Source organism: Cyprinus carpio, chromosome A2 (genome assembly GCF_018340385.1).
Source record: "Cyprinus carpio isolate SPL01 chromosome A2, ASM1834038v1, whole genome shotgun sequence".
Lineage (NCBI taxonomy): Eukaryota > Metazoa > Chordata > Actinopteri > Cypriniformes > Cyprinidae > Cyprinus > Cyprinus carpio.
In genome coordinates, this window is record NC_056573.1 from 6,349,287 (window position 1) to 6,376,600 (window position 27,314).

The window sequence follows — 27,314 nt, forward strand, 5'->3', positions numbered from 1 at the left end:
AATGAGTTTGAACAAATTTGGAGAAATTTAGCATTACATCACTTGCTCATCAATGGATCCTCTGCAGTGAATGGGTGCCGTCAGAATGAGAGTCCAAACAGCTGATAAAAACATCACAGTAATCCAAAAGTAAGTAATACACAAGCTTCAATTCATTGCTTCCGGCAAGAATATGAGTCCTCTATATCATAATATTGTTTTCTCTAATGAAAACGTGCACAGAGAAATGTGCACAGATCAAGCACCACTTACAAGCAAAAACAGTTCTAAACAAATATATCACTGGATTTTGTTGTGAGAGGACAACAGGGGACTTATTTACAGCATTAGTATTAATTTTGGACTTGCATTTTGGCCTGCAGTGATGGTTTAAAGTTAAAGCATCTTAATCACATCTTAATAACAGAACATCTATTTCTGACGGCACCCATTCACTGCAGAGGATCAGTGAGCAAGTGAAGTAATGCTAAATTTCTCCAAATCTATTTTGGAGATTACAAGAGCATATTAATGATTTACAGGATGGGTGATTACAAGAGTACAGAAGGAGAGTACATTTTCAGCAAACTTTCATTTTTGGGTCAACTATACCTTTAAGAAAATAACATTGCCTTTGGATGATCTGCATGTAGCATATAAGTTAGGAGAAATTAAACGATTAGTGAAATTTAATTAATAGGAAGTCAATTAATCAAAGATGAAATATTTGTAAAGAAGATTCATTTTAAAAAAATGCATTGAAGTATTGGTGAGTGAGGCAGAAGGGAAGTTAGGGGAAGAAAAAGTGCAAATTGAGGGTTGTGCTTTCTGACAGCGTCCTTCAAGAAAGGTCAGCCATCTACTTTCTTCAAGCTTCTTCCCATAAGGCATGCAAACACCGTCATCACCATCTTGGGTTTGACCTCCACAAGGTCATCGGGCAGGGCGTACACCCTGACTCCGATTTTTCGCGCCATTGAGATTGCATATCTGTGAGTAGGAATTGAAGATATGGATAAGATTGCTGGTGGCGAGACAACAGGCAATTTGGCATCAGATGTGTATCAGGATAATATATAAGGGAACCGTCAGGGGAACGTACTTTGCATTGTTTAGCTTGTCCTCTGGTGTCATGTCTCCACTCTTCACCATCTCGTATTTGATGGCTTTGGGCACGATGGTGTCGATCAGATTAATCACCGGCAGGCTAGTGCTGATTGATTTATCCTGAATTGATACATTATATGGAAGGTTGAAGGGAGATTTCATTGACACTTAGGCATGTTTGATATTGAATTCATTGATATAGAATGGGATTCACCTTGAAGCTGTTAATATACGAGTCTTTCTGGCCTTGTTTCAAGGTGTTGTTCACCCAGTTGATAATGACTTGGTCACTGACTTTCTCCCCATCACCGATGTCAGACAGGACCTTCAGTGTGTACCTGCAAGAGTTATTCATTGTAATGAACAGACAAAATAATTTATATTTTGCAAATATTTAACAAAAATTGATGACATGACCATGACGTGACTATATGACAAAAAAGATAAAATAAATACATACATTTTTAAAAAATAATGGCCAAAAAGCATATTCCTAATGTAGATTTTTAAATATATATTTGCATAAATATATTTGTCATTATTTTATGTACTTACATTTTCTCTCTCCTTTTTTTTTTTCTCTCTCTCTCTTTTTTCTCTCTCTCTCTCTCTCTATATATATATATATATATATATATATGTGAGTGAGTGTATGTGTGTTATATATGTAATATATAAATGTAATATATATATATATATATATATATATATATATATATATATATATATAAGAATAAATGTCCTCCCCTAAAAGTAACCCTCAGTGGGATGTAAGCTGATCATATACGAAAAAAGGTAATAGTTACGCATTGCTATGAGATTGAGTTAAAGCCTTGACTGTAAAAATTAAGTACCTTCTCATTAGTTGCCAGACCAATGCAAGGGTGTGCATGGGGCTTCCCTCATTGATATTCTCACCACCGATTCCTACTAAGGAAAACTTTGCTTCCTTTTTGCCCAGTGCGACTGAATAATTACAATTCTCAAGCTACAAAACAAACATATGTCAGCCAAATTAACATGACATGTATAATTCAACCCTAACAACTGCAGATCTCCATACGTAAATAGAATATTTGATTAATAAAGCATGCATTTTGAATTCTACACTCAGCTAGCTGGTACCCTGAGGCAGCTGTGGAAATAATTTCAGCAGGGACACAAATTCAACATGTTGCAATACAGCAGTATTTAATTTGATGTCAGAAACAAACAGATTTTTGACTGATTATTAATGTGATGTAGAATTTTTTTTTAACTGGATCCATTTGTTTTATCTCATTCATTAGCTCACATATAAACTCAATTTATGAAACTCAAATAAAAAACTTGCACAAACCTTCTTCATGTTGGATCCCAGTATTGTATAGGGAGGTTTATTGACTCTAGTCCAGTCAACAGGAACCTGGATTCTCTCATACAACTGAAGAATGATGAGACCATCCTGCAGATCACTGGAGAAGATGGTTATAATGTTTTATGTTGTGCTCAAATAAAGATCAAAGGTGCTTTAAACACAACTGATATTGGAATAAAATAAAGCATTTGTCTTGTATGTTATGATGTTTTCTGCACTATTATAGTTTATATTGTTTTTAGCTTTTGATTACAGGACCAAGATTAGTTCTGACATTTCAGCTATCACCATAGAAGAATGCATTACTGTAAACTAAACAAATGGCTGTGTTACCTGTACAAGTGATTGACATGTGGAGTAACTCCCAGAGAATTCATCCAGTTTCTGAACGTCCTGTCCTCTCTTGTTTCCCCTGTAGTCAAAGACACACCACTGTGTTACGTCTGATTTTAGATGCAGTTTAATTGGATTAAAAGACTATTTTAATTGGATGTCCATGTTTATACTGACCTCACATTATAAGTTCAAACTGTTCATCCTCAGATTGAGTTAAACTGTATATATAATTATATATATAATATATAATTGTGAGTGGTCATATGTTATTGATTGTGGTTTCATAACTATAACAATGTCTTGTTTTGCAGTTGTTTTCATAAATTATCTAAGTGAACTAGGAAGGAAGCTAAAAAAGGTACAGCGGAAATCCTGTTTTCCATGTAATGCTCCTGATAAATATGTTTTTAATAAAGAGCTTTAAATATGAATGATAAAAGTGCTCCAGAATGATTACATTATGCTAGTCTGTTGTTCTGAGCTAAACATTCTCTTAGTTTGTACAAAAGACCTTTTCCATAATTAACAATTAAAACCAGGCTGAGGACTGATTTTCTAGTGTTATGAATAGAATCAAGGGCAGGATGGTAAAATAATCATTTATATCCTTTTGCAATGTAAATGGGAGAAAAAAAGGCAGTTAAGTGGGTTCTGGCAAATCTACTTATCTGTAGGCTTGATGAAAAGCTACTAGAGACAGAATGGAGAAGCAAAAGGAACAATCAGATGAAGAGGACAGAAGAGAGATAAACGGAGCCTGAGATGAGCCCAATCACCCCCAATTACTGATGTCACAGGTGACCCTCTAACTAACACACATATGTGCAGTACAGCCACAGGACGCCCCCTACTGCTCACTCAAAACACTGCACATGCTTAAACACACACACACACACACAAAAAGTCAAAGTTGCTTACAGTCTTGATAAGAGCTGTAATTATGTATTGCATGATATGTAACCCATAATGGAATATCTTGCACCCTTATTGCCTCACTTTAAGTCACTTTATTTTTTTAATGTTGACATTTTTAATGTTGTTTCCTAATAGTTAAGCTTGGGTTGTAGAAAGGAACTACAACTTCTTTGAATTTCTCTTTTTTTCACAACTTCTTCTTCAAGTTTTTCTTCTTCTTCCACTTCATTTTATTAATCTTCTTTGACTTCTTCAACTTTTTCTTCTTCTTCAACCTCACTAACTATTATTAGTTTTATTATTAACATCAAGCTTTGTGTTAGAAATAATCGCAATAATCTCCTAGGAAACAACCCATTTTGTAATATGTAAAACATATTGTGAAATTAAACCTTGGCTTAAGATAATATGTTGGTGGTGAAGATAATAAATCCAATATGACAGGCGGATGAATTTCAGAATAAAGATTAAAATAAGATGGACTTCTTTTTAAACAAAGGTTGTGATTAAGTCATTAAGAATGTATTATGAATACTTTAATGGATGTAGTTGTTTGAGTATGTTTCTTGTTTTGGTCATGTCTGTTTGGTAATTCAGACAGGGTGTGAGCTCAGATGTAAAGCAAAGATAATGCAGCATCGTTCATCATAGGCAGTCAACAAGCTCTCTCAAATGCTGAAGAGCCCCAGATTGCATACAGAGTACCGTTCTTGCAGCAGACGTTTGGCACATTCACATATAAAAATAATGCAACTCACCCTCAATTGCATAATCAATGCCATTTCTAGCAGGTCTGTTCAAGGCTGGGTACGTGTTGAAAAGATTGGCTATGAAGGCTATGTTGAGCTTATGGTTTCCTGCCACCACATCATTGGGAGTGACAAACTGTCTGCAATCCAGACGATCTGCCTGCCTCAGCATCAGCTCTGCCCGCTTTTCATCATCACGCTCCTAAAACAGACAGTTATTAAACCTAAATAACTACACCTATATCTGAAAGTTCTCAAGCATTGCTCTAAAGCAGGTAGTTATCTAGAAGACATCTGCCACAACGTGATTAATGGTTGTTCTGTAGAACAATAATATGGCAATAAGTAAGTGTAATGTTACTGTCACGATTGCTGCTACTGTGAGGGAACACGGAGCGTGGAATGAGGAGACCAGGAGTACAGGTCAATCTCAATAAATTAGAATGATGTGGAAAAGTTCATTTATTTCAGTAATTCAACTCAAATTGTGAAACTTGTGTATTAAATAAATTCAATGCACACAGACTGAAGTAGTTTAAGTCTTTGGTTCTTTTAATGTACAGTAATTTGGTAAAAACAAAGAGTTGCATGTTTTATTGGTGAAAATGAGTAGTGGTGATATTTATTTGGTACAACATTTGCAACTGTTTTTTTTTTTTTTATTACTTAATAAGAAGCACCACAAAATTAAATTGTGAAATCTGTTATGGGGACTACTGAACAGACATTTTGAAGTTGATTTTAAAATGCAAAAATAAAGCATTGTAAACTCTTGCATTTTTATAACACTATAAGCGTGTCCCATCATATAATGAAAAGTTCTATACACACTTGTGGTCTTCATGCTAACTTAAACACTTGGACCAAATACAGGAAATCATCATACTGTATATGTAGTCAAGTGGTCAAGTGTAAAGATCAAGTGTGCAAATAAACAAACCATGTATGTGCGCTCTCTTTTTGCATGAGCACATTTCAGTATGGTTGCATGTCTGGCAGGTGCTTTTTAATGGACACTTGCTGAAGAAGCATGTTTCATAGGATTTTTCAATGGTCAGTGTTTATACATATGGGCATCAACACTCACTCTGACAGAGGAACTGTTCACTGGTCAAATCCTTTCGACAAATTCAGAATGTTTTTATTAGCTTCTTGAACTTGTATTTTGCTCTGTTTAATAAATCTGAATGGATCTGTATATATTTATATACAGTCAGGTTAAGGTGACTGGTAAAGTGTCTGTTGGCATCTCCGTGTGGTCCTGTTTGGTATTGCAGCTTTATTTGTTGTTATAGAAAATGCTCTACATAAATGTGACATTTTTTTTGCTGTTGCACTGTATACATAAATCATGAATTATGAAAATTATATATATATATATATATATATATATATATATATATATATATATATATATATATATATATATATATATTTTTTTTTTTTTTTTTTTTTTTCCTTGAAAAAGTCTTGCAGAAAATGTAGTTTTGTGAGAATCTATAATTGAAAATGTTTCAAGCCTTGATTTTTTCCCTTTTGTTATACTGGGATAAAACATACTGGGATGTATAATAATAAATATTTTTTAATAATAAAAATATGAATAGAAGATGTCTGAAAAAAAAAGAGAAATATAACAAAGGAAACCGTGATTTTGTGTGCAAGTTGGACAATATTTCAGTTGTGTGAAAAATGATTTTAAATGTGTTTAAAGTTTTGATTCATGCTTATTTTTTTTATTTTTTTTTTTATAAAATGTGTTATTACATCTTTGATTAATGAATATTATTTTTCAATCCATGACCATTGTTTGCTATTCTGAAAACTTTGCTTTCATTTTTAAATTTTGTGCAATATATTTGTTATTGTGTTTTTGTACATTTTGATTTCATGCTTATTATTTGTTTGTTTGTCTGTTGATGGAAAATTGATCCCATAAAATACAGCTGGATATAAAAAAAAATGCTTTTTTTCTTTTTTTTTTTGATGCTAAGAAAAGATGTGTTTTTACAAACAAACAAAATGTGGTTGTGTTTTGGGGGTGTCAAGGAATTTGAAAAATAGTAATAGTGCAATAGTAATTAAAGCGTTTTTTTTTTTTTTTTTTTAACCACAACTATTTATAATTTAAAGACAAATAAACCTGAGCAATTCCAATTAACAAAAACAAACCCAACACTTCTGTCTGATCTCCTTTCTTCAGGACGTTGTCTTGTTTTCTTTTGCTCTCATATTCCCTTGACTTTGTTTTGGCAGCAATCAGTGTTGGGTATCAAAAGGTGACCCTATTTCTTAGCTGCACTACATCAAGTCATTAAGTGCTGGAACAAACGCTGACACAGGAAACCAATCAGCATGTTGACTTCCTCAGTAAAAAGCCAAAGGCCGCTGACCAAATGTTCAGAATGACTTACACTGAAACCAGACATGTCAATGTCAATCCTCATCTCGTCATCCCCATCTCCTTTAGGCGAGATCTGATTAAGCAGGTGGAAATATGCCCTGGAGTCCTGAGAGCAGAAAAAGGCTCTGTTTAGTTACATGAGTCTTAACTGGCATGCAAATGACAGCTCAAAGGATCAGATGCTCCTATGATATTGCTCAAATATATATATATATATATATATATATATTAGTGCTGTCAAAATTAGGGCATTAATGCAAGCGACTATTTTTTTTTAGTTTAACACGCTAAAATCATTTAACGCAATCAATGCAGGAGTGGTTGTCCACGCAGTCACAACTGCTGCTTCTTTCTCTTTTTTTCTTGACAAGAACTCTGTTAATTTAGATGCTGAAAGTATTTATGACCACATCAAAAAGGAGACTTTTCAGACACGCATTCCAACTTTGCCTCAATGCCAGGCGCTAGTCAAACGAGCACAAAATAAAAGGTACAGGAAATGAGGGAGCTTCAGTAGAACGTTTAAGAATGTGTATCTGAAATGCAGTGGTTTTCAAAACTGTCCTGGAGCACCCTAGCACGGCCTCACTCATCTAACACCGAATTCAACTCGTCAGCTCCTTAGTAGAGACTTTAAGAGCTGAAGTGGGTCAGAAAAGGTAAAGAGTCGTCAGAAAATACGATGCGTGTGAGATCTTCGTCATGTTCATCAGCTTCAGTTCTTAAAGTAACAGCAGCCAAGATAACCTAACAACCCAGCTGCTGTGATGTCTGTTAATCAGTGAACAAAAGAAAAAAGAGGAAATCAATAACTTGTAACTTAAAGGATATTTAATTTAGAATTTAGCATTTGATAACTTTATCCATTTCTGTATATTTAATTTTCACAAGGTATTATTATTATTATAATGGGTTTGTGAAGTTTGTTTAAGTTCACTTAAATTAGAAGTTGTTTTTTAAAGTCTAATAAGTTTTAAAATTGATAGCTCTCAATTATACTGTAATGTTGAATGGCTATAGTCAATCATTAAATATTAGGGGGATAATATTAGGGTTTCCTAGAGACATCAGTAGTATTGGTATCAGTGATACTTGCCTTCAGTCATAAAAAAATGTCATTAAACAAATATAAAAAAATATACTGTCTTTATGTTGTTTCTACATTAATTTGAAGATAGAATGTCAAATTATTGCAATATAAAAGTATACTTAAAACTTTAATGTTAGGTGGGATTAATCATGATTAATTTCAGAAAAATATGTGATTAATTGTTTTTTTTGTTTTTTTGATCGATTGGCAGCACTAATTTCTTTCTTTCTTTCTTTATTTATTTATTTTATTTGCGTGTGTGAGTGTGTGTGTGTGTGTGTGTGTGTGTGTGTATAGTAAACTTCAGCCCAAAGCCTAGTTCTAATGGAATGATGTAAATTTTCAGTAACAACTGATAATGATGACTTCTGTGCTAAAGCTTATAAACTACCTTAATATCATCACTGAAGTTTCTGATCTGTTGCCAGCCAGCAGCTTTGAGGTGATAGTTGACCCATCGCAGCAAAAGGTCCTCAGGGGACATTGACATCAGGTGGTCCAGCTCCTCTGACTCATCCAGCAAAGCAATTAGAGCTACACAGACATAAATACACAGACATGTGTTACTGAAACCTCTTGAGAGGCATAAATCAGTCACTCATGTACATGCATGCTTCTATTTATTTATGGCAGCAATCAGTACCCTACTGGACAGCTCCATGATTATAAAAAACTCAATTCTGGCTATAACAGCAGAGAAATTACCTTCATTGCGTGAGATCTCAATGTCAGCGAAGAGACCAATTTTTATGATTTGCCAAAGGAGGCCAAGCACGAGGTGAGGGGTTCCTGCTTTCATGTCCTGAGCATCGATGTTGACAACTGTGCAGCCAATAGCTGACGCAGAGTTAAGAGCCAACACCAAATTCTCCTGTATAAAACAATAGATAGAACTATTTGTTGTCAAACTATCTCTAATCCACACATCTTTTATTCGAAAGATTCTTTAGGCCCATTCACACCAAGGACAATAACTATACCAATAAAGTTTTAGTAATCATTCTAATTCTGTAAAAATAGTGACATCCTTACCACAATTGTAACAGTAATGAAACAGATAAACAATATTGTTGGAATCACTTTTTTTTCCCAGCTGATAAACAATAAAAACACTGACAGCCAAACAGAATCCACTTGACTTGAAAGAGCTCAACTATTTAAAACGACAGATGACAAAACTGCAGTGCACACTTATAATAAACAGAACATTATCATGTGATGATATGGATGCAATGGTTGGTTAGCGTTATCTATATAGCTGTCATTTTCAGTGTGAACGGGTCTTAAAGATAATAAACATATAAAATGCATTAGGGTGAATCTCACAAAACCTGTCAAGAACATGTTTATGTTATATTTCACAAAAAAAAAAAAAAAAAAAAAAAAATAATAATATATATATATAATATATATATATATATATATATATATATATATATATATATATATATATATATATATATATATTAGCAAAGTGAGCGCGCTTACAGTCATTGTAAATGGAGTGCATTTCTTTGTGTTGATGACACGCTCATCAATGGTGTCTGGCTGCGAGAGGTTGATCATTTTGCTGTAAAAAGACGACCAAGAGGTTGTTAAATATGAACCCTTATTCATAAGTAACTGTGATAAATAATTAATACAGCTGTGTATTTAACAGCATAACAAACTTTACACAGTTAATCTTATATTACCACAGCAATATTCCATCTTTCACAGATTTGAATAAACTGTCAGTCTCCGGGTCCATTGGGATCAGTTGCTTGCAGTCAGGATCATCTGCCAAGGCCTTATTGATCCAGTTCACAAAGGCCACTTTTTCTTCATCTGAGAATAGTTTCAAAAACACATTAGCAAAATGACATTTGACAAATATCATTTCAAATGGTTCAGATAGGGTTTGACTCTCCTGAAGTAGGTCTCAACTCCAACAGGAATTACCCAGAGGCTATTTTTTATGTATTTCCATGCATGCTATGGAGCTGTACTTCATTTTATCAAGCAGGAATTCATTGGATGTTGAAAGTGCATTACAGAATGGAGGTGGGCAAAAATAAGGCAAAGCAAGTTATTACATTTTGATGAATGAGGATAAACCTTTTCATCATAATATCCAGAAATGTGTATTAAGAACATTATTGTTTCATATTGACAGCCTAGGGGATGTAAACGCCACCACCTGAGTAAGAATGCTGAGTTCCTTCACTTGAGATCCTTGATGTTCCTCCAAAGGAACGAATCCCATCCCGCCTGGAGATGCATTTGCGAAAAGTTTCTCTCACCTCTTTGCTTCTCAGCTCTTGGTATATCTGAAGAATTTAGTGAGATCTCAGCTTTCAAGGTGCGTGACACAATCAGCAAAGCAGGCACTCTGCCCAGCTCATCAACATTTTAAAGGGGTCATATGATGTCACTAAAAAGAACATTATTTTGTGTATTTGGTGCAATGCATTGTGTTTATGCGGTTTAAGGTTAAAAAACACGTTATTTTCCACTTACTGAACATTATTGTTGCTCCTCTATGCCCTGCCTTTCTGAAATGTTACGCCCCTTACCATACTGTGTTGCCACCTCTTGACGCGATGAGATAAAAACCAATAAAACCTATTACAAACGAGGTATTTGTTGCAGTGGGGACATAATTACTGATTATAATGACTTATACTGTCTTTTTACACATTGCATTGCGTATCGCACCGCGTAAACATAAAACCATGTCTGCATTTGTGATCGGAGAAACGACAAACAACAAGCCTACTCAAAATTCACGTTTCATCAATTCACGAATCATCAGTGGCAAATTCTTTAAATATGTAAACGTACTTACAGGCTGTGAGTCAGAAGCGCCAGACTGTTCTGGCAAGTTGGATTTGCTCCACTTTATAGAAACAGACACCAGCATTGTAGGCTACTCTCCCAGGAAACAGTCCTCGTCCTCAATAAAATGCGCTGCACACATCTGAATATTTGGATTGAACTGTTCCGGAAATACAACTTAACCACTTGTGTCCTCTTTTGGAAAGCCAAACAAAGTAGTTTCGCTTTCACAACGAAACACACAGCAGTTCCACAATATGGCAGCGGCGGCAACAGAGATAATAAAAGTTATGCCTTCTTTCTTTGCGTGAACATTTGGGTACCGTTATGCAAATCTTCCCACATTGTGATGTAGACATGTGGGGGCGTGTTAGAAAGAGCTGTTTTAGGTAGTCTTTGGATATTTTTGGATTTGAGAGTTTAGTCTTTGCAACTTTACATATCTTTTTTATGCACCAAGAGCTTGTAACACTCCAAAGAGAAAGGAAAAATCTAAATCGAGTCATATGACCCCTTTAAGATAAGACAAAAACTCATAGTTAGGCTTACCGCAACAAACTCTTCAAAACTGATCTTCTCGTCTTTATTGGTGTCACCTGCCATGAACTTCTCCACAATCTCCCGTATCTTGTATCCCGGAATGTGAAAGCTGGCCTCTCGAAAGAGCTCTTGAAGTTCAAAATCACTTACATAGCCACTGTTATCAATATCTACAGAAAAAAGAATAAGAAAGAATGAGATTTTGCAATGACGTTTGTCCATTGCAGCAAACCTTTAATACAATACTTCAGTATTCCATAAAGACTATAAATTATGTGTGTAGAATTGCATGAGACAACGATCAGCCGTAAAAACAGACATTTATGTAGTCAGTTATTGCAGTCTTTGGTAATGTTTGACACCTCACAAGCACCAAGTCAGGTGATTCGAATATGTTGCAATGCACAATTCACTAAACCTACAGTGAGATTCAGGCAGAATTTAACTGACCGATTTTGTTGAAAGCCTCTCTCAGATCCTCCAGATCTTCTCTGGAGATCTGTGTCACATTGTTCTCCATGCTGTGGTCCTCGCAGTACTTCTCACCATGCAAATGACCTGCCAAAAAAGTCCACACAGAGAGTTTCTGTGCTATATACCCTGTTTGCCCACCACAGTATCTCTATGATAAGCAAATCCATAGTGGACACAACTGGTAAAAACATCTCGTGAAATGCAGTTACAGATGGGCAAGTGACGTATGCTACCAACCAAAAGTGTAGGGTTGGTAAGATTTTTAATGTTTTTTGAGAGAGGTTTCTCATGCTTACAAAACTTTGTGTTTTAGTAAAAACTGAAATATTGTGAAAGATGACCATTTGAAATAACTGTTTTCTATTTGAATATATTTTAAAATGTAATTTATTCCTGTGATGCAAAACTGAATTTTCAGCAGTCTTTACTCCAATGACACATGATCCTTCAGAAATCATTCTAATATGCCGATTTGCTGCTCAAGAAACATTCATTAAAATTATCAATGTTGAAAACAGTTGCGCTGATTAATATTTTGTGAAAACCAGGATTCTCTGATGAATACACAGTTCAACATTTACTTGAAATAAATAATCTTGTAACTTTTTTTTTCATTTTTACTTTCACTAATATTTTAAAGAAATATTCATAGATGAAAATTAAAAATATTACTGACCCTAGATTTTTTGAATATTAATGTAGAATTTGTAAATTGCTGCATGAGACACAAAAGAATTAGCAAAACGCTATGAAGTCTAGCATGTCACACTGCAGGACATGTCAACATCCCAACAGTATTTCATGTCAGATCCCCAGATACAAGTCTTCAATCATCAATTACAGAAATATTAGTGAATTAACAGTATACTGAAAAAAAAAAACAAAAGCTAATGAACACAAAAACATCAGCATGTATCCACAAATCAGCATATTTCAATGAGATAACACAGTGAAATCAACACTTCATGAGCGCTGCCATTATATCATATGAAAACAATACCTTTTTCCTAAATGTCTCACAACTGAGCTTGAGATTAACCTAGAAATGATGCAAATTTTCCAATCGAGTCCGTGATAGTGTCATCTGTCCTCTCCCACAGCGTACAGTATGTGGAGCTTGTGAAGATGTAAGGTAATGTCTATTAAAGGCGATGGCTTCGAACTAAGACAGAGTTAACGTTTAACGCCCAACTGAACGCTGTGTCAGCTGAAGCTGTCATGCCATTTGGTATTTGCACTTGCACTAGCTGTGATGTCTGAGTATACTTTATACCACGGCTCATTCACTTGACACTTGTCAATAACTTTGTGACCTAACAAAACGGCTTCACATTTCACTGTTTTTGTTATCAAAGCTCATATAAAAAATGGGCTCACAATCATAAACCCAAGTCCTGTTTGATTTATGTGAATAGAGCTGTTTATATTGGTGATATAACTGTAGTGACTGGATAGAGAAGCAGAACGAAAGTACAGTGACATGCAGTACAGGAAACACGCTGTATCTCATGATAGACTCCTGCCTTGTAATCAGAATTTATCAGCTGACCTGATGACTAGAAGAAAGGAATCACCACCCATAAAACAGAAGAATGAGCTGGAAAATAATATTCTACCACATTAGTGGTGCTGTTGAACTCCCTGGAGACAGAACAAGAAACCTCAGCTGACAGATGTTTGACAGCAGACCTTCATGTTTTAAGCATGACCCTAAATAATACAGCATTTCCACATGGTGCGATGTAAAGAAACCAATGTAAAACTTCATGTCATGATTGAACCACTACGAAAATATACTACAAACAATAAGTGTAGATGAAAAAGGGCTTCAAAATATTGCATGAGTGCAAAATAAAGTTAGATTAAAAAAAAGTTGTCATAAATTTAAAAGTGAAATCAAAGTGGTGCCAAAGTCATAATCTATGATAATAAATTAACTGGACTTTGACCACTTTGATCTTGAAAAAATAAAAAAAATAAAAATAAAATAAAAATGTGTTTATATCTTTAGAATGTAAACATTCTTTAGTGTAACATTATTATGCAGTTAATGAGTTCATAAGTAAACACAGATGATGTAAACAGTATGATAAATCATACACATTAGCAAAGAAGATAGGGTGAAAAACTAATTTAATTTTAGAAAAGAACAACCAAAAGAATCTTTCCAGGAGAATAAAAATTCCTCATGGATGGTAATAAACTTCTTCAAACTGAGTCAGTGAAACAAACTCTTTACACACATTATATAACTTACCACTTACAAAGCTTCTCACTTCTCAGTTGCCAGGCACTAAAAGAGCTTTGAACAATCCATAATAAAGAAATAATGCAGATTCTACTCTTCTTGGTTAAAAAGACCTTTTTAAAAATATTTTGGATGAGCAAACGGTTGGAAAAGCAGCAGTTTCAGGGCCCAAGAATATTTCACTGATACCCAATACTGCGCTCCCTCCTATAAGAGACTCATCAGCCTTTCGGAAGCCACCTGCATTATTGATTGCTCTGAGAAGAGGATCAGTTACCACATTTCCAAGGCCCTTGCAGCAGGACACAGGTTAAGTATGTCACCCATAATTCCTCTAGTTTAATAAAATCTTACTTCAGTGGACAGTGAGGTTATGCATGTTATGGAGGTTACCTGTATGATCCCTTGGAGGCAATAAATTCACTGTTAATACAAACAAACATGAGAGAGTGAGCTAAGAATCCAATGGAAACAAACACTGAAAACAAGAGTGTTACAACCACAGCTTAGCTTTATTTTCTGTTTTCTATTTGCATTTAATAGAGATGTTTTGTTTTGCAAATAAATCTCTGCTGCTATAGTTATAAGAATAAAACATACAATAAAATTAAATTATAATAAAAGAATGCAAAATGTTTAGGCCTTCTAATGCCATCATTGTGGTCAAATTTCATATTTAATCATATATTTACTAGGTTAACCCTAAATAAATAAATAAATAGTTAGTATACAGTAATGCAGCTAAGCATTTAAAATTCAATACTTATGAGTTTCAACAAAACATTACCAAACCTATAATAGAGTTACTGTAGAAGTGTATGACTTATTACATTCTTTGACAGTAAAACATCAAAAATCACTGTAATTTCATACTGTACAACAGTGAACGTGACTTGACGTAGTCAAGTAGGGTAAACCATACTCAGAATATGTGCTCCGCATTTATGCCATCCAGGTGCACACACACACACACACACACACACACACACACACACACACACACACACACACACACACACACACACACACACACACACACACACACACACACTCACTGTAAACACATTTTTGCTGTGGCGCCCAGGAGCAATTGGGGGTTCGTTGCCCTGATCACTCTTTCTTTCTTTCTTTCTTTCTTTCTTTCTTTCTTTCTTTCTTTCTTTCTTTCTTTCTTTCTTTCTTTCTTTCTTTCTTTCTTTCTTTCTTTACCCCCTGCCACCACCATTTTATTGTAAGTGACAGTGCAGAGTGTGGCATCAAGTAAAGTGTGGGCATTGAGGGTGGACGAGGGTATTGAGGGCATTGCGTTGTGGGTTTTGAGTGTAGAAGAGAGTGTTGTTCATTAACTCCCACCACCTACATTTCCTGCCGATACTGAGAATCGAACCCATGATCTTTGGGATACAAGTCCGAGGCCACAACTGCCATGTGCCCAAGTGTGCATGTATGATCAAGTGCTCTCTAATTATAGAGAGTTGGACTTGTACCCCAAAGGTCGTGGTTTCGTACTGTTGGTGGGGGGAGTGAATGAACAGCGCTCTTCCATCTTCAATACACACGACTGAGGGGCCCTTGGGCAATGCACCGAACCTCCGATTGCTCCCAATGTGCGTGTGTGTGTGTATGTGTGTGTGTTCACTTGGATGGGCTAAATGCAGAGGACAAATTCAGAGTATGGGATACCATAGTGGGCCTACACATCACATTGTCACTTAAGTAAAAAAAAAAAAAAAAAAAAAGAGTAAAAATTTTTTTGCACATTTGCTGTCTGACTTGAGTGGAAGGACTTTTTGCTGTGTGTGTATTACTACTACTAGTGTAAACATGTTATAATACTAGTAAACATGTAATAATAATAATAATAATAATAATAATAATAGTATAGTACTTTATATAAAAATAATATATGTACATAAATACTACTACTGCTGCTGCTACTGCTACTACTACTACTAATAACTAATTTTTATGTTTGTGTTAAGATGACACTGTTTTATAACATGGCATGCAACTTCAGTAAAATAAAATAAGACTGTATTGCCCTTATTACCAGCTGGGGTTACATCAACAAACAGGCCTGTATGACAGATCAATTTCCAATGACAGTTAGCAGCATCATATCAGATCACAGTACAACTCTAATATGCTGTGATACACGTATGGAAAGGATTTGAAAATTATCTTTAGCCACACAGAGTTCAATAAATGTAGCAATGAGGAAAAACATTTTTAATTACATAATACATCAGCCAAAAAAACAGCAATGATCTCACCTGCAATTGTGCTATTTGGTCTTTTGGTCCAGAAAAATTGCCCATGGAGTCCTCTTGTGATTAGAGCCATGGCTTTCTTTTACTGAAGGTCTAGATAACTGAGATCTGTAAATCACATGAAGAGCACACACTGATCATGCCGAATGAATGAACAACTACTGGTGAGGACAGGACCATGTGAGATGTATTAAAGAGAATAACAGAGAAATAAAGAGAGGGAGACAAGCCTGCATTACCTAGTGTTCAACTCTTCGGTTCAACAATATTTCCACACAATGGCACTTATTTTTTCAACTTATTTATTTATTTATTTTGAGTGGGTTGAAGCAATGACTTGCTTCACAATATGGCAGGACTCCAGCCTAATGCGCTGCTGCAACGGTCTGTCTGCTGTATTATCCTAATCTCCCTTCACAAACACATATGTGAGAGGCCAATAGAGAGAATAATAGCACCTTTTCTATACCAACCTTATTTTATTCATCTGATTTATTCCTTAATGTGGGAGTTTGAAAATAGTAGGCTAGAATGTAGTATGACAACGAGAGAAACAAACAGCAGGTGGCGCTAGCTACAAAGAATTGTAGTTGTGGTTGTGTTTTTGTCATGAATTAACTATCACTGTCATTGTTCTTGAGATATGTAACAAAGTTCTGCTTTCAGTTATTTTAATCCTAAAGATTCTGCCTTTTAATACTCGGTTTTCAACCTTTAGAAACCCAGGAAACCATCAACAAGACCAGCACAGCACAGAGATCCTTTTAACAACAACAACAACAATAATAAAAGTCTAAAATCTTTCATTGAAAACATTAGGTAGCACTATGTAATTAGATTTATATATTAATAGCATATTATAATACTTTATATATGAAATAATAACTAATAAACATATAATACAAATATCGTAAAAACTATGCTTTTTTAAATGGCAGATACTTTATATATGAAATAATATCTAATAAACATATAATAAAAATATCGTAAAAATCTATGCTTTTTTCATGGCAGATATTTAAACAGCCATAAACACATAGCATCTACACATTTTAAGAGTATTAAAAATATGTATAAAATATATAGAATAAAAATATTTTATAAAAAGTTACACTTAACTTTTTAGACATAATCCAAGATTATAATAAATCGTGCATAAAGTGGCTGAAATCCCCAAATGTTTTATGATGTATAGTGCATCATATTGCTATAAGCTTAACTGTTTGTGTGTGAGCAGTGGGATTTGACAGACTTAGACAAGAACCAATAGCGTCATTAGTAAAAGCCAAACCGGTCTTCGCTCCTCCAATCAGCGCTTAGAGGAGGAGGAACTTTTGTTTCTTTGCTACCATGTAATTCGTGCGGTACTAATTTATTATAATGTACGCCCGGACAACAGAGCAAAGGCTGGGGACCACTTTGACGTGAGAGACATTTTCTTTTGATTCCGTGCTTTGAAAAGGAACTTTCTGACTACGGGTTTTCTTTTCTTTTGAGCTCAAATGATAGCGCGCGCACGTATATCGACATTTTACCCCCGCCCGTGCCTTGGACGCAAAATGTTATGGGGATGAACCCCCCCCCCCGGCGCTTTTCATTCGGTAAGCAAAACGAGATGTGCTTAAATGAGCTTTGCTTGCCGTTAAATAATATGAACGGCATCCGTTGTCTGGTATCCGAATGAAAGCCTGCGCATTGCCGCGTGGATTGTTTTCGTTTCGTCTTGTGTTTTGGAGCGTCGGGCATCCCCTCTTTTCTCACGCATTGTCTAATCGATAATCGTTTACATGGACTTGGGGCAGATGTCACGCTTTCTTCTGTGCCATCATCGCTGCATGTGATACACTGCAGCTCTATTTGGGACATCACTGGCTCTCCTGTGTCATAAATGAAAAACAAACCCTACCCTGTAAAATTCACACCACCATGGGAGAAGAATGCTGGCTTTGGAAGGAAACACAAGTCTTGCACGAGAAGCCACACCAAAATAATAGCCAACCCTGGAATTGTGATGAAAGTGCTACGGCGAAGGAAGATCATCATGTTTCTGGCCTATTTTCTGCTGGTGGCTTTGACCATGCTGAACCTGGCTAATTACAAATGGACCAAAGAGCCACAGCAATGCAACCAGCCCATGCAAGGAGTGAACTTCCAAAGCAGATCAGACATCCGGTACCTTTACAAAGCCCCACAGGTCAAGAAAAGGCAGCTGGTGTATGTGTTGACCACTTGGAGGTCTGGCTCGTCTTTTTTCGGGGAGCTCTTCAACCAAAACCCTGATGTGTTTTTCTTGTATGAGCCCATGTGGCATATTTGGCAGAAGCTGTACCCGGGGGACGCCGTGTCCCTCCAAGGAGCGGCCAGGGACATGCTGAGCTCTCTTTACAGGTGCGATTTCTCAGTTTTTCAGCTGTACAACAGTCCTGGCGGCAAGAACATAACCACTCTTGGACTGTTTGGGGCCTCCATCAATAAGGTCATCTGCTCCTACCCCTTCTGTTCGTCCTACAGGAAGGATGTGGTGGGAATGGTGGACGAAAAGGTTTGTAGAAAGTGCCCTCCACAGAGTCTTCAGATGCTGGAGGAAGAGTGTTTAAAGTACAACACGATCGTGATCAAGGGAGTTCGCATTTTGGATGTCAACGTTCTGGCCCCCCTGATGGAGGACCCTTCTTTGAATCTGAAAGTGATCCATTTGGTACGAGACCCCAGGGCGGTGGCCAACTCCAGGATCAAATCCCGGCACGGACTCATACGGGAGAATTTGCAAGTTGTACGCAGCAGAGACCCCAAACTTCGTCGTGTGCCATTTGTGGACCCCAACCACAAAATGAACAAAAAAGACGGTTCAGATTACCACTCCATCGGAGCCATGGAGGTGATCTGTGAACAAATGTCTAGAACTCTGAAAACTGCTCTTTACCCTCCCAAATGGTTCAAAGGCAAATACATGACAGTGCGTTACGAGGACCTGGTGGAGAACCCCATTAAAACTCTTCGGAATGTTTATCGCTTTGTTAATCTTTCAGCCAATCACGACATTGAAATCTTTGCTATGAATATGACAACAGGACCGAATGCCTCCACCAAACCGTTCATCGTGTCCTCCAGGAACGCCACACAAGCAGCCAGTGCCTGGAGAACTGTGTTGAACTACCAGCAGATCAGACAGGTGGAGGAGTATTGTCAGCATGCGATGTCTCTGCTGGGATACCTGCGTGTTCGCACGGCCGGGGAGGCTAAAGATTTAAGCAGACCATTATTGACAGTGCCCAAAATATGAACCACTGCCAAAGACATTTGATGTTTTGCATTTGTGCTGATAACAGCTTGATACTCATTCTGTACGAACTGTTATATATGTTCAGTGCTTAATGGCTCATGTATCTGTTTGCATCATAATGTGCACAGCCAATTATTGTATGTTGGGACCAGAATATTGTCTATGCATCACCACATTTTCGACCAATCAAGAGAGAAAAAATACTTTGTGTACGATGTGTCATTGATCATTAAAGCTACGCCAAGATATTTATTTAATCAAAACATTTAGATTTCACATTCATTGATTTCAGGACTGTACAAACCAAAGGGGCATCTATCTAAAAAGCAAGAGTCTCACTGTCCTGTGTGTCTAATTTAAATCAGCTGAGACGCGCTCTAGTTCCTGTAGACTTTGTCTCTGTGTTAACATGTCCAGAAACAGGTTATTCTTGTTATGCAGTACATTTTGTGTCCCCATCATGTCTTAATTCAAGAGATAAAATATTAAACATGGATGGAAAGTTTTTTTTTTTTTTTTTATCCCAATATCACAATTAAGTGGGTGAATTTAAAATAATTTACTACTTTTAACATGAAAACTGGGATTTATCAAATGGATAGCAATGTCATTATGTATTCACCATCATCTTGTTCCAAACATATATTTATTCTTTCTTCTGAGCAACATAAAAGAAGATATATTTTAAGAATGTGTTCTTTTTATCTATACACTGTTGAATTACAATTACTTTCACTGTATAGACGAAGAGAGCTGAAACATTGTTTAAAATATCTGTTTTTGTGTTTCATGGAAGAAAGTCAGTCATAGAGGTTTGGAACAACCTGAGGGTGATTAAATGATAGAACTATAATTTTTGAGTTAACTATTCCAGATGTTTTTTTTTCTTTCTATATCTATCTATCTATCTATCTATCTATCTATCTATCTATCTATCTATCTATCTATCTATCTATCTATCTATCTATCTATCTATCTATCTATCTATCTATCTATCTATCTGTCTGTCTGTCTGTCTGTCTGTCTGTCTGTCTGTCTGTCTGTGTTTTAATGTTACATCTGTAATATCACTTTCCATTCTGTTTTCTTTTGTAATATCTCTTTTCCTATCAACAGCCAGTTCCTTAATGACATCATCCTTAAGGAAGTGAAATTATTTTTGGCAAGAAAACAACAGTATCACTGTTAGTGGTGTACATGATGAATTTTGTGATGTTTTGTGCTATTCGGTCTGTCCACTCAGCATTCCATCTTTCGTGATTAAATAGTCATGATAATATCAGCGCTTTAAAAAATTGTGAACTTAAAGTTGACACCCTCATGTAAGCTCACTCTGAGCAGTGGCTAACTTTAGCTCTTTATTTCCATCCTGTTACGTAAGATATAATAAAATTTTAGGGGCTTGAGCTTGACCTAATATTTCTACGATTTTTCTACACTCTTTAATACAAATGCTTACGAGTTACAGACCTTCAAAGGTACTGCATAACAGCAATGACCCAATCACTGTATGATTACATGAATGTGGTTCATGTAAGAATGTTTGAGAGCATGTCACTCTCAGCTTAATGCTTTCTTTCAGTTCCACATCTAAGGCCATACAAGAAGTCTGTATTTCCCTTTTTTAATGCGGAACTGTTGTCATTAATGCACGTAAGGTTAGTGAAGGAATAATAACTCTTTGCCGTTGCCCTGATTCAAATCTCGCCTGTAAAACTTCATTCTTAAAACACATCTAGCAGGTTTTATTTTAGCTCATTTCTCGGCATGCAAATCTGGTTTAAACAATGAGGAAATGAATTTGTGATTACAGTATGTGATTCTCTGAACAGACATGTAGATATCACAAACATTAAAAACACACACACACACACACACACACACACACACACACACACACACACACACACATACATATATATATATATATATATATATATATATATATATATATATATATATATATATATATATATATAGCCTCTCCCATTGCAAAAGAGCATGTCACATTGACAGTATGCAAATGTTTTAACATACAATCTGCATTTCTTTCATTTAGGTTACACCCTGCTGGAAATCTGGACACATTCAATATAGATTTGCGTCGTTAATATATGTCATTTAAATCATAGGGCATATTGACACATTTCAAAATTTGAAAATTGGAAAATCTCACTTTCTCAAAGTATCAATAGGTCACACTACGTTTAATGTTCCATTCCCTTCTATTTCAAGAGAATGGGAATGTAAATCTGTGGAAGTTTTCACTATGTAAATTCAAATTTGCTTCAATAGGACAAACTTCAAAGGGTCATGATTGTGGAAAAATGTAGATAATGTATCTTAACATTTAGGCAGAAATTAGGGAAAAAAGTATTAGGCAGCAAAAAAAATTTCCAACATTGATAATAATAAGAAATGTTATCTGAGCAATCGGCATATTAGAATGTTTTCTGAAGCATCATGTGACACTGAAAACTGGAGTAATGATGCTGAAAATTCAGCTTAGCATCACAGGAATAAATTATATTTTTAAAAATAGTAAAACCAAAAACACTTATTTTAAATTTTAATAACATTTCACAATATCACAGTTTTTAATGTATTTTTGATAAAATAAATTCAGCCTTGGTGAATATAAATTTATTAATATATTAAATATATATATATATATAAAAAAATCCATATATAAAGTATACACTATGCACCAACAGCTGTTTGTACATTTTCTAGTATAAACTAGGACGGTTACCGTTATGCATCTATAGCGATGTCTGTACCAGTGCAGAAGCTATTTTAAGAGTCAAGCATCTGTAATATCAGGGAAACAACAATGGCAGTTGCTCTGTTCCCAACATTTCAGTGATGTAGATGCTTTTTTAAACTGTCAACTGTAGTAGAAAACAAATCTTAGAAAATCAGTCCGTCTCTCAGGGGTATCCAGTGACTTTGAATCCTTGATTCTGTGAAGTGGGCTGCAGCGTCTCTGGTGTTGCTATTGCAGCAGTGTGTGAGAGTGATTGAGTGTTGGGAAACCATGCGAGAGCAGCCTCTATTCACCACAAATAGCAGCTGCGGGTGGGGAGGTCCCTGAGGGGTCAGAGCAGGGGGCCGAATGTGGAGTGGGTGCTGAATGGCTGGGCTTGAAGATTTGTTGGCATTCAGTGTAAGTGCTCTGGCCCTTCGCCATCTCTGTGCCCTTATCCTGCTGCTGTAAACGGAACATGAGGTGATAGAGAAACTTGAAATGGCTTCTGGGATATTGCTGATGGCATTATGGCCTCCTGATGACAGTGTTATGCTTCCAGTAATACAGGATGTTTAAGATCGGGGGTTTACTGTAAATATACACTTCTAGTGAAATGTTTGGACACACATAACTGAAAAGTTTCTCATAATTTTTAAAACCTTTTAGACTCTTGGCTGGTTGTCAGAATACCAAAATTTCAGTAGTCCATAACCATGACAACTAAATCTGCGATTCTCTGTACCACAGAAAAAAAACTAATATGCTATTGAAATTGCTTTAATAAGTTATATCTTATTAAACATGAATATAATATTAACAAATTAACTGAAAAACATATGTACACTTCAAGTTCTTTATTAAGCATGGCTTTTTCAATAAAGTAAACAGTCTAAGAACTAAGAAACGTATATGCAATAAAAGAAATAATAACAACAGAATAAAATGAAACTTAGGAATCAATCCTTGAATGCCTATATTATGACAATGTCATTTCATTATAGGACTAACAATAACAATGTAACCTAAAAGGTGATCAAGGAAATAATCACATATTAAACATATGTAGTATTACCACAATGTTCTAATGTAATTACACTATAATTTTTATCTTTTTTTTAAATATTTTTTTCATTTCTGTGTGTCTGTGTGTGCGTGTGTGTGCAGGTGTCTATTTTTCACTCTTGATATTTTAGAGTGTCTTGATTGCTGTGCACTTTTTTTCTGCATAGTGGCTAATTTGTAGTTTGTACCACCACAAGGTTCTCTGAATTTTCATATTTTTTCGTATTTCCCATTCATTTCATATGTCGGTAATTTTTGACCGCGAAGGAGCCAAGTGTGACTTTTTTTTTTGACCCTTTAACAAATCTGTTATATAACATAACATATACATATTTGTGTGTGTGTGTGTGTTCACATAGCTAATGCAACAAAAGTCACCAAGTGTAATCTCATTCTGATGAAGCCACGATTTTTATGATTTCAAAATATAAAAAGCCCAGGGGGTTAAAACATAACTCTGTTTTGACAATTGGCTTGTCAGATAGTTTGTTACATTCATTGCTACAGTTATCACCGTCAATCACGGATCAATTTGACAGATTCACTTGCGTAATTTTTTACACTCGTGTTTGTCATTCCTGAAACAGTATACATGGACGGTCCTCTTAAAACTTTCTTCAAACTGAACAAAAAGATGCCTGTGATTGGCTACAATACTCAATCCTGCAAAACACTTTGTCAATAGAAACGTCAGTGAAGACTAAGAAGAGAATGACATGTTCTCCCGCCACCTATTTATTTATAGTCGCACCGGTAGTGACGGCAGGGGCTGTCGCCGGCCAACTTGTTGGTGTTTTTTCAATGTATGCTTCAGACACGGGTCACAACGAGGCGTTCCCCCTAGCGAACCCTAGAGGACACAGTTCGAAGTTCCCTTGAAAGGGAACTTTTGGTTTTGTAATTCGAAACCAGAGCACGCAGACAAAAACCCACAGGAGAGTTTGAAAGTGAGTGACTTTGAGCGGGTAGAGAATTGAGTTAATACTACTGCCTGGAACTGTAAAAAGACCCCCAGCGCGTCTTTCACGGTACCACCTATTCTACTGCAGCCTATATTAATACCTGCTAAACACTACATAATATGCTGTTGCTAAGTGCAACCCTAGCTAACCTGTTTCCCAGTAACCATATTAGTAATTGGACTGTTACCAGTAATTCATCTGGCAAATAATTAAACGAAAATAAGCTGGAATTAACAACAAAAACATGTGTTTGTCATATCCTTTAGTCAATCTTATCTCCAAAATTTACCGCTGTCATGTTTACTCTTTTCCGCTACTTCTTGCTTTTTTGCGCTTCTGGCTGCCAGACGGATAAGTCCTCTTCATGTTTAAAATAGCAAATGCATGAGTAAGCGCTGTGCCAGTTTGAAAATTGCGGCCGACATATCACAAAGAAAAGGAAGCACATCCAGCGTAACGCGAGAGGAGGATCCCTTGGGGGGATGCAGATATAGTGCTCCATTTTATATTAATATTGACATTTCTGATTGTTCAAATGGTCAGCTGTCGAGGGCCCCCTCAAAATGCAGGGCCCCAGGTAATTGCTTGCCTTTGCCTGCCCTATTGCTATGCCTCTGTGTGTGTGTGTGTGTGTGTGTGTGCTCGCTACTCATTGCTTAGTGTGTGCACTTGGATTGGTGAAATGCAGACCACAAATTCAGAGTATGGGTTACCATATTAAAAGAGGCTGAGAAGTAAAAATAGAAAACAGAAACAAACAGCCAACAATCAAGTGACAACACTATAAACACACACGCATACGGACACACAAACAAAGTCAAGCATGGGATAAGCATGAGGTTTGAGAGTGGTAAATTGATTGTGACAAATGTTTTTTAACACTCCAAATTCAGTCTCATTGTCACCTACTGCCACACTCTTTGCTAAGGCCACAGAGACAGCCCTTTATGCAGTTGTCATGGTTACTTGGTCAGTGATGCCCATCATGCAAATGGAGCAGATGGTGACCGTGCAGAAGCGGACAGCTGAAAAGATGGAATGTATTTAGATAGCCTGGGGGAATGGAAGGATGCACAGGGAATCTTACCCTAACATTCCCAATTCCCAATAAGCACTAATTACACCTATCCCCAGGGGCATAAATTTCCTCTAACAGTTGTTTTGGGGAGATTAACATAAAATTTCTTAAGAGCAATTTTTGAAGGGGACACAAATAATACAACTAAAATTGTACTTGTAAGGACAAGTATACACAGCCTTACTACTATTAGAGCAGCATGTAGACCGAGCCAAATTAGACAACTTCAACCTGTTGTGGTCATGCCGCGACAGAGCTTGTGTCTGTTGTAGACATTACCATCCGTCCAACATAGCGGACTCATCGAAAAATACATTGGTATCATCTGTTTTAAAGAGAAATGAATCACTTCATCTGATGTTTAAGTGAATAAAATAACCTTGACAGTCGAGTTCCACAACTATTGACTTTGTTCTCGCTCACCGGACTTGTGTGTGTGTGTGTGTAGGTGATGCAGCCTTGCCATGAACTTTTGTACAAATCTGAAGTATTTAGTTTTTTCCCTTCCTTCAGATCAGAAGTCTGGAATGTAGATGGGTTACAAAAGGAATTCTTCTCATAAACTGCCTCAAGATTATCCCCGGAGAATAGCCAAAAGCAAGGTTTCAGTTGTGATTTCTGACATTTTTATGATTCACTGATGCTCAGTGAAATACAACTTTTAACATATACCTCCTTTAAAATGTATCTTTTAACACATACTGCTTTCATTTCCTTTTAGCCTTGATGGTGACTGTCACATTATAGTCTAATACAGTGTTTCCCAACATTTTCTTTAGTCGCGGCACCCTTTGGAAATTTTGACAAATTTGCGGCACCCAACACAATTAATTTTGTCACAATACTTGAATTTCTAACTTCGATATGATACTTTGAAAAGTATAGATATTCGTTACAGCAGGGAAGAACTGCAGAATATACCGTCATACAGATCATTTTAATATATACATTTGTTTTGTCCATCAATGGTGGCAATCAGTAAGCTAATTTCTAATGAAGAGACCAATTTATATGACAGATTTTAATGTAGGCTTTTATTCATATGTAAACATTGTCTAATTACCATTATAACTAGCTATCTCACAAAGTTTTGCTCACTCAGTGTATTTTTGATTTTACAGTGGGGTAATTTTGTTGCAGTAGCACAAGATTTCACTTGATTTCAAACTTTGAATTGAATAAAAATTGACAAATAAGCAGTCAGTAATAAAATAAGAACAAATACAGTAAAGAAATGACTGATGATAGCACAAATAAAAAATAACAATAGGCCTACAAATGAAATAAATAGTTTTTCAGGTAGGTCTAAAAGTATCATGTTATTGAGGTCACTTCAACCTGCGGGAACAGTGTTAAAGTAGCCCAGTTCCGCAGAAAAAACACGGACTTGGCAACTGAGGTGATAAAAAAGAGGAAAGCAGGCATTTGGACCAAAGCACTATGAGTCAAGGGAGGGGAGACTCAAAATGTTTTTAAACTTAAAACTTTTTGTTTTACTATTTACATAATTAAAGTATAAAACATTGTTATTTACAATACACAGCGAGGTTTTTAATCATACTTTTAGGTGGGATAACCCTCAGGTGGGGGTGGGGGTTCTGCTGACCTCGGCTTGAGGTTTATTTAGCGTACTGCCTACTCTGAATATGTTAATTTCACTGTTTTGCTTCCACTTACAATCTATCCCATGATTAAAAATGTATGAGAACCTATTTGATTGGGGAACCTGTGCTCTTAGATCCATGGGTTACGTAAGCACAATGATTATTTATATATTATTCATGTGTCATGTGGTTCTCATACAGTGTGTATATTAATACAAATATAGATTATATGAATCAGAGAAACAAGTGCACAGCCATTTTTGTCTTTAAACTTCAGTTTTTGCTCTGTA

General features: G+C 36.0%; 2 protein-coding genes across 4 annotated transcripts; one reads left to right on the top strand and one right to left on the bottom strand.

The window, feature by feature from the left end:
- pls1 (plastin 1 (I isoform)) lies at positions 1 to 16,799 on the bottom strand. Of its 3 annotated transcripts, XM_042770724.1 has the most exons (17): positions 16,290 to 16,799; positions 14,410 to 14,439; positions 11,745 to 11,852; positions 11,304 to 11,464; positions 10,117 to 10,246; positions 9,632 to 9,764; positions 9,426 to 9,507; positions 8,643 to 8,808; positions 8,329 to 8,471; positions 6,858 to 6,953; positions 4,453 to 4,645; positions 2,777 to 2,855; positions 2,426 to 2,540; positions 1,941 to 2,074; positions 1,301 to 1,424; positions 1,082 to 1,206; positions 1 to 969 (listed from the first exon to the last, which is right to left on the bottom strand). In XM_042770724.1, the coding sequence occupies exons 1-17, from the start codon at positions 16,357 to 16,359 to the stop codon at positions 831 to 833; spliced, it is 2,028 nt and encodes a 675-aa protein (XP_042626658.1). In that variant the 5' UTR covers positions 16,360 to 16,799; the 3' UTR covers positions 1 to 830. The 3 variants fall into 3 exon arrangements, with proteins under 3 accessions (XP_042626658.1, XP_042626662.1, XP_042626666.1); XM_042770728.1 differs by lacking the exon at positions 14,410 to 14,439; XM_042770732.1 differs by lacking the exons at positions 14,410 to 14,439; positions 16,290 to 16,799 and adding an exon at positions 12,769 to 13,585.
- Positions 16,800 to 17,610: 811 nt separating this feature from the next.
- chst2a (carbohydrate (N-acetylglucosamine-6-O) sulfotransferase 2a) lies at positions 17,611 to 19,772 on the top strand. The gene has a single exon (XM_019101507.2). It carries the CDS (start codon positions 18,175 to 18,177, stop codon positions 19,567 to 19,569), a length of 1,395 nt encoding a protein of 464 aa, XP_018957052.2. The 5' UTR covers positions 17,611 to 18,174; the 3' UTR covers positions 19,570 to 19,772.
- The last annotated feature ends 7,542 nt before the right edge of the window (positions 19,773 to 27,314 follow it).